This window comes from Pholis gunnellus, assembly GCF_910591455.1.
Source record: "Pholis gunnellus genome assembly, chromosome: 7".
In the NCBI taxonomy this organism is placed as follows: domain Eukaryota; kingdom Metazoa; phylum Chordata; class Actinopteri; order Perciformes; family Pholidae; genus Pholis; species Pholis gunnellus.
The window spans coordinates 2163375-2175573 of NC_136533.1; the positions used below are offsets into that span (position 1 = coordinate 2163375).

The 12199-nt window shown below is 45.4% G+C and overlaps 1 protein-coding gene across 1 annotated transcript; it reads right to left on the reverse strand.

Moving 5' to 3' along the window:
- Positions 1-2149: 2149 nt before the first annotated feature.
- On the reverse strand, positions 2150-11761 carry iqub (IQ motif and ubiquitin domain containing; the record flags this gene model as incomplete). The annotated part of the gene is given in 15 exon segments (XM_079163452.1): positions 2150-2302; positions 2561-2746; positions 2854-3102; positions 3206-3382; positions 4038-4208; positions 5019-5194; positions 5288-5498; positions 5697-5855; positions 9434-9568; positions 9570-9610; positions 9728-9895; positions 10410-10544; positions 11010-11120; positions 11220-11324; positions 11611-11761. Coding segments are annotated over 15 exon segments (2328 nt in total).
- Between the last annotated feature and the right edge of the window lie 438 nt (positions 11762-12199).

Here is a 12199-nt window from a genome sequence, read left to right on the forward strand (position 1 = left end):
AGCGGAAAGACGTTCGAGGTCGATAATGTCGTGGAGCCGGCAAGAGCACCGCGTCGGGTCGGCCTGGTTCTCAGAGACTCGGGGTTATCTGTTGGCGTTTTCTTGAGCAAGAGATCAAACCTGCTCGCTAATCGCTGGTTATCTCTGTCCCAACACAAAGGAGAGATAATAATGTGACACAACCTTTCATTTATGGCACTTTAAAGAAGCTATATTGGTGGATTTCACACCTTGAATCCATTTACACACTTCTCTGGAAGTACAAATGTGTTAATACTTGAAATATAAATATGTTTTTTTTACAGGGAGTTTCAGTGGAACTTTTGAGTTGAAGACCAGAATCCTTTACCTTGATAGAGCTATGCTAGCAGTTTCCCCCTGCTTCCAGTCTTTGTGCTAAGCTAGGCTACAGTAAACATAACCTGGAGCGATCTCGTGCTGGAGATGATATCTTCTCAGTTTACTCTGGAGGAAATGGCCAATGAGGGATTTCACTACATTTGGGTGTATTCTTTAAAAAGTTATTAAAATAGTTTAGTAAACTTGACCACTTTTAAAAAGTGATATTAACCCAAAGCAAGGACTAAAGTAAAACACACACACATATATATTTTAAGTATATACATCTTATATTATCTTAAGTATGAGAGAGTGTCACTGTTTAAATTACACATAAATGACTCAAGTATACGGCCTGGTTTTCCTTCTTCATTATATATATATATTATTTTTTTAAATGTATATCTATAACCATCAGATTGGACATTTTCAGTTTTCCAATTTGTGGATTATCACAGGAATGTTAAATACAGTTCAGTGAGTTTTGATGAATAAAACCTCTGGTGCATAATTACACCAGATGTATTCAGACATTAAGTGACTGTGAAAGCACCCAGTGAGGAAAAAAAGAAATCCATTATATGAGATGAACATTTTTCCGTGTGGTCATAATTTATTGAACGTTCGGTCAATCAGACCAATTCTATATTTGCCCAGATCACGCACGAGTACGCCACGGGGACAAGAACATGGCGTCTGGGAACGTCAACAGACATGAGAGCGAGAACGACCTCCTGATATGAAGAGCGACGCTCGTTAGACGTCACAGGAAGAGAGAGAAACAGAGCGCAGCGATATTTTATTTTACTATTATTTATCTTTGATAAAGATATATGTGTTAATGCTGGGACAACATTCCACAATCTTTGTTGTTTAATTTGACCTTATGTGTATGTTGACTTCATGATTTGTTCTGTTTTGATGTTTTAAAGTGGGAGTAAAATGAAACCCTCATAAACAGTGACGGGGTAAACTTTAGCTCCGTATCTTCAGTCCTCAGAGGGCCAGCTAACCCTAACCCCAGAGGGCCTCAGAGGGCCTCAGAGGGCCGTCAGAGCTGCTGACTCTATTCGGGACCTTTGACTCTATAATGTCAACATGCAGGAGTTTTATATTCACAGAAGGGTCAGGAGATGGATTTAGATGTATTAAGCGTGGATTTAGGAGTGGATGTGTTCAAGGTTCCAAAAAATATTTCACACCAACAACAAAAAGTAAATATGGAAGTCGTCATGAAGTCTGTGGTGCTCATCGGACAGACATCATACAATAGAAAAGGACGTCACATTTAGTTAAAAGTCCGTTTCCTCGACTCCTCCTCCTCATCTCAGGGGGACGAGAGGAGAGGAGGCGAGGAAAGGAATCGAGGAGGTACAAACAGAAATGAGAAGAACACATTGAAATTCAACAGGAGTTTCACTTATAGCAGAACTCCACCGATTCAAAACAATAAAACTACAGAAAGATCAGAACGAAAGATCAATGAGCAACATGAGGATACGTTTGCCCAATGAGTTAGAAAACAACAATGAATCATTATGTTTATCTTCTGTTTAAGTTTACGAAAAAAGTTCGTAAAAAGTGCTTTTTTTTAGGATTTACTCAGCCGTATAATTCTGTCTGGAAGCGGGACACTACATCCCACTTTCAAAATAAAAGCACCTGAACAGAAATGAATTTGATGAGTCAAATAAAACCATCATGAACTTTATTTTAGATTTCAGACAAAAAAGACCTTTTTGAAACTGACAGACCATATGAGCGAGGGAGTGAACGGGCGACGGGAGAGAGGAAAACCTCGGGGTGTTCCTCAACGAGCCGAGGCCGGCAGGCTGTCGATGGTGCGCTTGCCTGTCGACGGCCGAAGGTCCAGGTGCTCCGCCATGACGGGGATCTGGCTGAAGTGGCGCCGAGCCAGCCTGTGTTTGTGTTCGATCCAGAGGATGAACGTGTCCTTGTACGCCTGAACACACGGACAGGAGGGAGAGGTTCACGTAACAGCTGGAGCCTGAATCTTTCAGATGTTTGACCAGACAAACAGGCCGACGTGGAGAGTTCACTTGGCATCTTTGAGAGGTTAAATTTATGATCTTTCCTTTTGAGGACGAACCAGGAACTACATCCACAATAACAGTAGTTGATCCATAAAATGCAGAGTTTAACTGCACTGAGTGTGAGTACGAGTGTGTAGGTGTGTGTGTGTGTGTTTCCACGGACAGACCTTGTGGACGTCTTCCACCTCCAGGTGAGCTGAAGTCTCTTCTTTGGACAGCAGGATGCAGTTCCAGGGGCTCCAGTCTGTCCGGCGCTCCCAGCGGACGAACGCCAGGTTGTAGAGGTCGCTGCTGGCGTGGAGGGCCGAGCGGGACGCCCAGACCACCTCAACCAGGTACCGCAAGTCCTCCACCTGAGAGGACACACTCGGGGTTTCGGTAACCTGCACTTTGAAATCATCCCGGCGGGAGAGCGGGGATCAATCAAACTGACAAAACACGTGAAGTGATAGCGGGTCACCTGCAACAGGAAGGGAATCTTAGCCTCCCCGTTGAGCTGCTGCTCGTCGGCTCTCAGCCTCCTCAGGATGTCCTTGTAGCGGGAGAAGTCCTCCCGGGATCTCGCTATGTTGTCGAGTTCGGTGCAGCTGCAGCACCGGCCGCTCAGACAGTCGCTGGCGGACGGCCTGAAGTCGGAGGAGAGCAGGTAGCGATGACAGCCGCGGCAGAGGAACATGACGTTCTTCAGCTGAGAGGGATTCTGGGGAACCTGGGGGCGGATTTTTATTTTATTTTATTTTAGTATATGGAGATATCTAAAAGCACCACAAGGGGTTCCAACGTCAATGATCTTAGCGGGGCTCTTGGCTCACCTTCAGCAGCTTGGCCACCTCAGGGTTGAACGCTGGTGTTTTGATGTACTGGAGGAACAGAGTGGAGATCCTCTTCCTCAGCCCCTCTAGACTGGCTGCCTTAACCCCCCGAGTCATCAGGTCCATCTCCCGGTCAATCAAATCCACGACGTCCCGGGTCAGCTGACAATCATGCTCCTAAAATAAAAACAACAGATCTGCTACACACATTGTAGTATTGTGACGTATTGTGTGTGGTACCTTGACGGTGTGTTTGAGTGAGTGTGTGTGTGTGTGTGAGTGTGAGCGTGTGTGTGGTACCTTAACGGTGTGTTTGTGTGTGTGTGTGGTGCCTTGACGGTGTGTTTGTGTGTTTGTGTGTGTGTGTGTGTGAGTGTGTGTGTGGTGCCTTGACGGTGTGTGTGTGTGTGTGTGTGTTTGAGTGTGAGCGTGTGTGTGTGGTACCTTGACGGTGTGTTTGAGTGTGTGTGTGTGTGTGTGTGTGTGCGTGTGTGTTTGAGTGTGTGTGTGTGTGTGTTTGTGTGTGGTACCTTGACGGTGTGTTTGAGTGTGTGTGTGTGTGTGTGTGTGTGTGTGTGTACCTTGACGGTGTGTTTGAGTGTGTGTGTGTGTGTGTGTGTGTGTGTGTGTGTTTGAGTGTGTGTGTGTGTGTGTGTGTGTGTGTGTGTGTGTGTTTGTGTGTGTGTGTGGTACCTTGACGGTGTGTTTGAGTGTGTGTGTGTGTGTGTGTGTGTGTGTGTGTGTGTGTGTGTGTGTTTGAGTGTGTGTGTGTGTGTGTGTGTGTGTGTGTGTGTGTGTGTGTGTGTGTGTGTGTGTGTGTGTGTGTGTGTACCTTGACGGTGTGTTTGAGTGTCAGGACGGCGTGGAGTCTCTGCTCCTGGCTCACAGAGGACCGGCTGATGTTGCTGTACAGATCTCTCAGCTCTTGGGCTCTGATGGTGTGTGGAGTGTCCATCTCGATCAGTCGACCGTCTGCCGCTTTCCACCGATGAGGAGCCGCAGCCTGAAACACAGCACCACACTGTTAGTACTACTGCTGACAGTACTAACAGTACTGCTACAAAATGCTGCTGTCGATACTACTACTGCTACACCTGACGAGACACCTGCTGTCGCTACTGACGTTACTCTTACTAATGCAAGTGTTATTATCAACAACCCTACTACTACTACCCCTAAACTACTCCTGCTACTACTACTACTACTACTACATCCTTTACTGCTACTCTCCCTACTTCTCCTCCTCCTCCTACAACTCCTATTACTCCGACTACTACTATTACAACCACTACTTCTATTACTACTACTCCTCATTCCACTACTGCCCCAGTACTGCTACCCTCACTTTTCATCCCCCTCATTCTACTACTACTACTACTACTACTACTACTACTACTACTACTACTACTACTACTACTACTACTACTACTACTACTACTACTACTACTACTACTACTACTACCTCTCACGCTACTTATACTAGTGTTACTACAACTAATACCAATACTGCTACTCCTACAACCTCTACTCCTATCAGTACTCCCACACGTAGTAGTGGTAGTAGTAGGCTACAACTACTGCTCCTGCTACTAATATTACCTCACATACTACGTCTTCTCCCGCCTCCTGACGACAATACTACCACGACTAATCTCTGACATTTGATGTTTTAATTGTAACTCTACTGAAAATATTTACCCACAATCCAGCACAGAGGTTATTTAAAAGCGCATATCTAATCCAACATGAAAACAGTTTTTGGTGGTCGGGTTGAGAGAGCCAGGGGAGCGGAGGTCGAGCAGTGACCTCTGACCTTGCCCAGGAAGTTCCCGACGGTCTGCTCGTAGTTGTCGTTGTGGGCGGCGATGCGATGGCGTCCGATGTCGGCGATGAGCTGCGTCTCCTTCTCCAGCAGCGCGCACAGAGCGGCCTTCCTCTCAGCTCCTCGCAGGGACGAGTTGATCCGCTGCTCCTCCTCGAGCCTCCACACTGAAAAACACACTCACAGGTAGACAACGCTGGTTTTACGACACACACACACACACACACACACACACACACACACACAGAGCCCCGGCCTACTCTCTAGAGCGCGGTACAGCAGGTTGAAGTCCTCCCTCCTCTGCGGGTTCAACCAGCGTTGGCGTTGGTTTCTCAGCTGCTCCTCCTTCTCCTCCCTCCTCCTCCTCTCCTGCAGCTCCAGCCAGGCCAGCCGGCGGTCCCGGCCCCTCCGCAGCCGGTCCACCGCCTGCTGGGCCAGCCAGCGCCGCGCGAACGACTGCAGACGGATCACCTGGGTGGGGGGACAAGAGAGGAGGAGAGCAGGCAAGTTCAGCTAGTTCAGCACTCTATCAGGACAAATGCTCCACATATATATATATATATATATATATATATATATATATATATATATATATATATTTATTATCATATATTCATAATAAAAAGACATCATGCATTATAATCACACGCAATCTCAGTGTTCACCCACAGCTCTCAGCCTCGTGTCGTGATGCTCGTCGGCGGTGACGTAGCCGCCGTGTGCAGCGACCAGCTTGTCGTTCCTGCAGGAGACGTAGCAGCCGGTCGCGGTCATCTGGGTGGCGACGTCCACCGGACACTGCTGGACCTGAGACTTCAGGTCTACCGTCTGACAGAGACACAGACAGAGAGACAGAGACACACTTTTCTATAATTGTAAACTTAATAATACATCCAAAGACCAATGTCATGTTTATATGTTTCAATGTTGTGATTGTGTCTGAGGAGGGATCAGCTTCCTGCCCGCAGACAAACTAAATTAAAATACAGAAGAGAAAATACAAGCGCATACGAGATCGCCATGGACAGCACGACAAAGGTCTTATTCCTGTCGTGGTCCCTGATGTCAGTCCAATCCTCACCAACAAGATGGAGACAGCGGGAGACACACGATCTCAACATATGCAGGTTTTTTTAAACTATTAAATGTCTTAAAATGACCATGTTCTTCTGTTTTAAGATGTTATCAGTAGCCTGTTTGACCGTTTTCTTACAGGCTTGTGTGTTTTCAGCACAAGGTAATCGATTCCTTTCTGTAGCGCCAGCATAGATAAAATAAACCGTACATCTCATGGTTTTGTATCTATAAAGGATTCAGGTTATCTACCTTAGCTCTGGTCTTGTGATCCTGAACTTCTAATTAAAGTAATTGTTTAAGATCCAATGAACCAGAATGAGTTGGATCCGGGTCGCTCTGCTCTAGACTGGGAGCCACTGGAGCTGAAGGGACTGTCCACATGACCGCTATGATCCAGCCCAGTGTTTCAGTGCTACCTGATGTTTCTGTTTCAAGGCCCTGACTAGCATGAACTGAAGGCGTAGTCGTGACTCTGGACGGAGCAGGAGGCCACCAGTCGATGGATATGGATGAGCTGCGTAACGGAGAGAAGCAGGTGAGGCCACGGCTGAGGTATCGGGGCTTCAGGCTGTTAATTGAGGGTCACCAGAGGTCAGATGAGCCGGAGAGTAACATTTTACATTCCTCCGGCTTGTGACACAGATTGATGACGCTCGAGCGAAAGCCTCGGCCGAACCTTTAATTACCGCTGACCTTTCAAAAGTCTGGAATCATCTCAGAGAGTCCAAAAGGAGAGTACGCATATTTTACATGCATTTAGCTGGTAGGTTCATCATATAAGTGGCCCTGTATGATACATTTCAGTTCCAACGCCATAGACATGACTAGCAACCAAAAGAGTGACATTGAATCCCCCGTGGAGAGCGTCAAGTCATCCATAACAACCTTTCTGTCTTGTCTCCTCACGGCTTTGAATCCCAGAGAGCATCGCTGTGACAAACATCCAGTCAGGAAGAAGAAGTTAGAGTTTGACCTTTCATTAATGACATCAGCCCTCTCTTGACTTGTGCTTTTCAAAATGTCTGCCGTGATCGAGGTCTGCAAGTGTATTTTATGCTCGTGCGACTATTAGGCTTCAGGTTGAGGAGATTTATTCAGACAAAAAAAAAAAAAGAAAGTGAAATACAGGATCCGACTTTTGACGGGAAGTATCGAAAAACTGATCAACGTTCATCCTGCATTCTCTCTAGTGTCCACCAGGGGGCGACTCCTCTGGTTGTATAGAAGTCTATGAGAAAATGACTCTACTTCTCTCTTGATTTATTACCTCAGTAAACATTGTAAACATGAGTTTATGGTCTCAATCTCTAGTTTCAAGTCTTCTTCAATACAGCATGATGTTCATTTAGTACATGATGGTCCATTTAGAGTCAAACAGACCATAAAGCAGGGGATGCTTTAGGGGCGGGGCTACACGGTGATTGACAGGTCTCTACCACGCGGTCTGGGAGTCGTCCGTGTTTTTGACTGAGAACTTGAACCCTTTCACTTTGTGTTCTCACTTCATGAAACACTCTGGTCGCCGAAAAATGTCTTAATCAGCGTTCGTTGTAATTAGCTTCACTTTGCATTATATTACAGCCGTGTGTCGTTAATATTTAAATACTCAGTTGGGCAAAGTTTAATTAGCAGTCTATCTTTACACAGCAGAAACGTGTGCAAACTAGTGAGACACATATACGTGTAAACAGGGTTAGGGTTCACACAGTCTCTTTAACCTATGGCCCCAATACGCCGTCATAAAAAGCAGATCACCAGTTTCTACTGAATGCTTTCTCAGCAGCCGTGTGAGGAAGCAGACAGAGGAAAGTGCTCAAACTGCAAATCAGCTCGTTTAAACTTTCTGACACAAATCAATCTGACTGCCAGAGAGCCACGTCGTTGATTGTTCAGGGAAATCAATCTCACCCCGTCTCAAACAGATCAGACGACCCACATTTCCTCCCGCTTGTCAAATTAGTTTGTAGTTTAAAATCTGGTTTTATCTGTAGAGGTTTCTACAAATTTATATAAGTTTTAATGATGCAAACTGATTTAGTACATCGCTGGTTAGTGTTTAGTAAGAAGGTATGAATGGAATCCAATAGACTCGAGTGTCGAGGAATAAAGACGGGGATGTACTTTGAAAAGCAACATCAGCTCCAGCTGTTTGTAAGACGAGCTGGGAGGAAAGAGAGGAGACGTGATAATGAGGCCAACAGGCTGGAAACAGGTGAACAGTTCACAACACACAGACACACGGAGGTCTCGTTAATGCTGTCATTAGAGTGTGTGTGTGTGTGTGTGTGTGCAGGAGGGTGAAGGTGAGTGAGTCATACACTCAGCTAACAATACAACAGCACTGCAATGCTTCCAGTATGTTTGAGAGTTGTTGATTCACAGTTATGGTCATCTTTCTCGAGGCTGTAGGTTCTGCTGCTGCTTCATTGGGAGGTGTTTCTGGTATTTTGTCCAGCCTCACCAGGGTAAATAGACAGTCGACAAAATGTCAATTCAACAGCAGCACAGAACAACAGCGCGAGGAAGAGTCTTCTTCAGCGTTTTATTTAATGCAGAAGAAAACACACATTGTTTCCTGAGAGTGCTCGTTGTTACTCGTGTGTTTTGTTTCACGGTCGAGGTTTTGTTTTGTGTGTTTTATCAAATGTTTTCATTATTCCGTCAGCTTCTGAGAAAATGATCGACTGTGATGAAACGTCTCTCTGGAAGTCTCGTGTCTCTGCACGCGGGTTTCTCATAGAAATAAGAACGCATGGAGCGAAATCAAACCTAGGAGTGATGTGAAGCACACGTGTGTGGGTTTGAAGTCAACACGGTTTATTTAATCTTGTTGGTGTTTTTCCTCGATGTGGATAAATGAATGCTGCTGAACACAGTCACCAGAGGTGTGACCGTGACCGCTCGCCGGGTTCACGCTCCTCTTCTTCGCTCTTTATAATTACATTGTTTCATTTGCACATGAAGTCACGCTGTCTCACGCCTGAACGACAACGCTGTTCTGCAGTAATGAGTGACCTTTAAATGCACCCCCCCCACACACACACACACATACACAGAGAGAGAGAGAGAGCGAGACACCCACACATATACAGAGAGAGAGACAGAGAGAGAGAGAGAGAGAGAGAGAGAGAGAGAGAGAGAGAGAGAGAGAGAGAGAGAGACACACATACACACACACACACACACACACACACACACAGCTGTGTGGTTTCATGCGTTAATGAGCTTTTTAATAATAATTTTGTATTATTTATTCATTCTAATCTGAATCTCTAATCTTAATTATGTCCAATAAACACATGTATCCCGTCCTGGAAGCGGACTCGCACCTGTGTGTCGCGGCTGAAGACCACCCCTCCTCTGTGGGGTCTCCTCTTGGGTAAGGTCTGGATGGCGGCGTGGTGGTACTCCGCCCCCGTCTGCTGGTGTCTGTAGCCGCCCAGGAAGGCCTTCTGCTGGGGGGGGGCGCTCAATCTCCACCACCACCTCCTGGAACACGCCCTCACCTGGAGCTCAGAGAGCGGCGGTTCAGTAAACTCAGTGGTTTTATTGTCACGCTTGTGGAGTGAAGGTAAATAATTAAAGTTTATATTCTTCACACTAGTTTTATGTATTTTTCTCACCCGTCTGCACTCGGACGGTGATGACGTCCGGCATGTTGTCCTGGTCCGGGGGGCGCAGCGGGCGCAGCGGGTGGGCGGTCGGGTCGCTGGAGCTCATCTCCATTCGGGTGGAGCCTTGAGGCCGCACGCCGAGCTCCATCAGACTCCGCTGCTCCTCCACCACCCTGCCTGAAAAACAACAGGAGTACAGTTACAATGAAGTACTTGTACTTTACTGGAGTATTTTCATTTCATGTAGACTCTGTACTTTTACTTCACTACATTCTGGCAAATATTGTACTTTTTACTACATTTTTTGATAACTTTATTTACTTTACAGATTATTAATACAACATATAAATCATAAATGATGATATATTATCATAGTTTAAGTAACCCAGCAGTACATAAAGTAATTCAAATGAGCTCCACCTTTACCAGCTGCCACATTAAATCAGTGTAGTAAATTATATAATATATATAATTCTGATATGAGCCATTCTGCATGAAAAATGCTTTTACTTTAAATATATTTTATGTGCGAATACTTCTTTTGCTTCGAGCTATAAGGACCTTTCCTTTCGTGTGTATTGTGGCGTCCCTGTGGACAGAAGAGGTTTTGTTTCTGAGCACTTTGAATGCAGGACTTTTACTTGGAAGAGAGTATTTCCTACACTGTGGTTAAATAAATGAAATATTGTACCGTCCAGAGAGATCTGCAGCACCTCAGCAGGGACCCTGAGCTCCGCGGCGAGGTGAAGCTTCAGCTCCTGGACGCTGAGACCGATGGCGAAGGCCACGGTCATCACATGACCGCCTGGAACCAGCACCACCTTCACTGCAACCACACACAGACAATCGGTCACAGACGGGGAGTTTACCTCAAATATGTCCATTTTTTTACTTTAGATTTGATCACAACAGTTTCTTTTCTGTTTCAAATAAAGTTAACTTTTTCCTTTTACATTAAACATTAAAAAAAGCATCGACTCTTTCCATATTATGCATGTTCATAATGTGCATCCACTGCTCTAGAATGTGTTCATTTAATGACACGTCTTCTGATCCTCATGTTGTGTTGTTCCCGTGTCAGGTTACCTAGAAACAGCACAGCTTCAGTACTTCAGCGTAAACACTTCATCCACACACACCAGAATACATGAATATATCTGCATTCACATAGGTTTAATGATCTGTCGAAGGGATTTGGGAAATGTGTCACACTGTCAACAGATCAGTCTCAGTGAGACACAATCTGATCATGAAGGAAACAACAGAATTCATCCTGTGATCAGAGTCTGACCTGTGGCCGTGGAGTCTCCAACATGTTCTCTCCTCTGAGGCTCTCTGAGCTGCTCGGTGTCGTCGGGCAGATCAGCCTGAGTTTCCGCTTCTTTCACAGTCTCCAGAACATCTGTCCAGACCAGGGGGTCAAGATTCTCACGTAAAACTCATCAGAACCGCAGGTGAAAGCGACTCTACATTTAGTTTTTTTCTAGATCTCCTGACTCACCTGTTGCTGTCGAGTTTACAACTTCTCCAATTCTCTGAGGCTGTCTGAGCTGCTCGGTGTCGTCGGGCAGATCAGCCTGAGCTTCTTCTGCGGCCTCCAGAACATCTGCACAGTCCGGAAAGATATACGGCTCATCTGAATATTAATAGAATAATAAAAATGACATTTTAATATCCCAATAAATACACAAATCAAACAAATTTCATAACTGGAAAGTTTTTATTTTAAAAAAGTGAGTATTTGTAAGTTATTTATTAAAACAACTTCAAGGACCTCAGGCAGTCTGGATAAGTCTAAGTACACTCACCTGTGTTCAAAGTGGACTCACCTGTGTTCAAAGTGGACTCACCTGTGTTCAAAGTGGACTCACCTGTGTTCAAAGTGGACTCACCTGTGGGCGACCTGTCAGCCTGCTCCTCCTCTCCATCTCTCCCCAGCTCTCTGTCGCCCTCTGGCGGCTGCTCAGCAGTCTCTCCGCCTGGTTGTAGGATTGTCTCTTCCTCCTCCTCTTCTTCTTCTACGTTTTCTCTTTGCTCCGACATCGCTACCGGCTAACGCTAGGTTAGCTTGTTAGCTTGTTAGCTTTCTCTCCGTTCAAAGTCAGCTCAAGTCAACAAAACGAGCAGTAAATCCTCCGGAACGCGGATCCGTGTGAACCAGCAGGTGACGCGCAGAGAACCGGTTCACCGTCAATCTTTAAACTTCTTCTTTAATCCTTTAATCCGCTTTTATTGTAGTTTTGTTTGTGGTTAGCAAAGCGGAAGCTAACGCTGTCCTTCTTAACGTTAGCTTGGTTCCCAGGCAACGCCAGAGTTTGTTTAGACGTTGCTATAGCAACCATAAAGGACCCACTCTCCGTTCAAAACTGAACCGTTTCATTCATTCATTTATGTTTTGTATTTTTGCTTTAAAGACGTTTGTTTTTGATGATAAGATGGTAGATGGGAGGACATATTTTTTATGTGATTAATTTAGTTTAT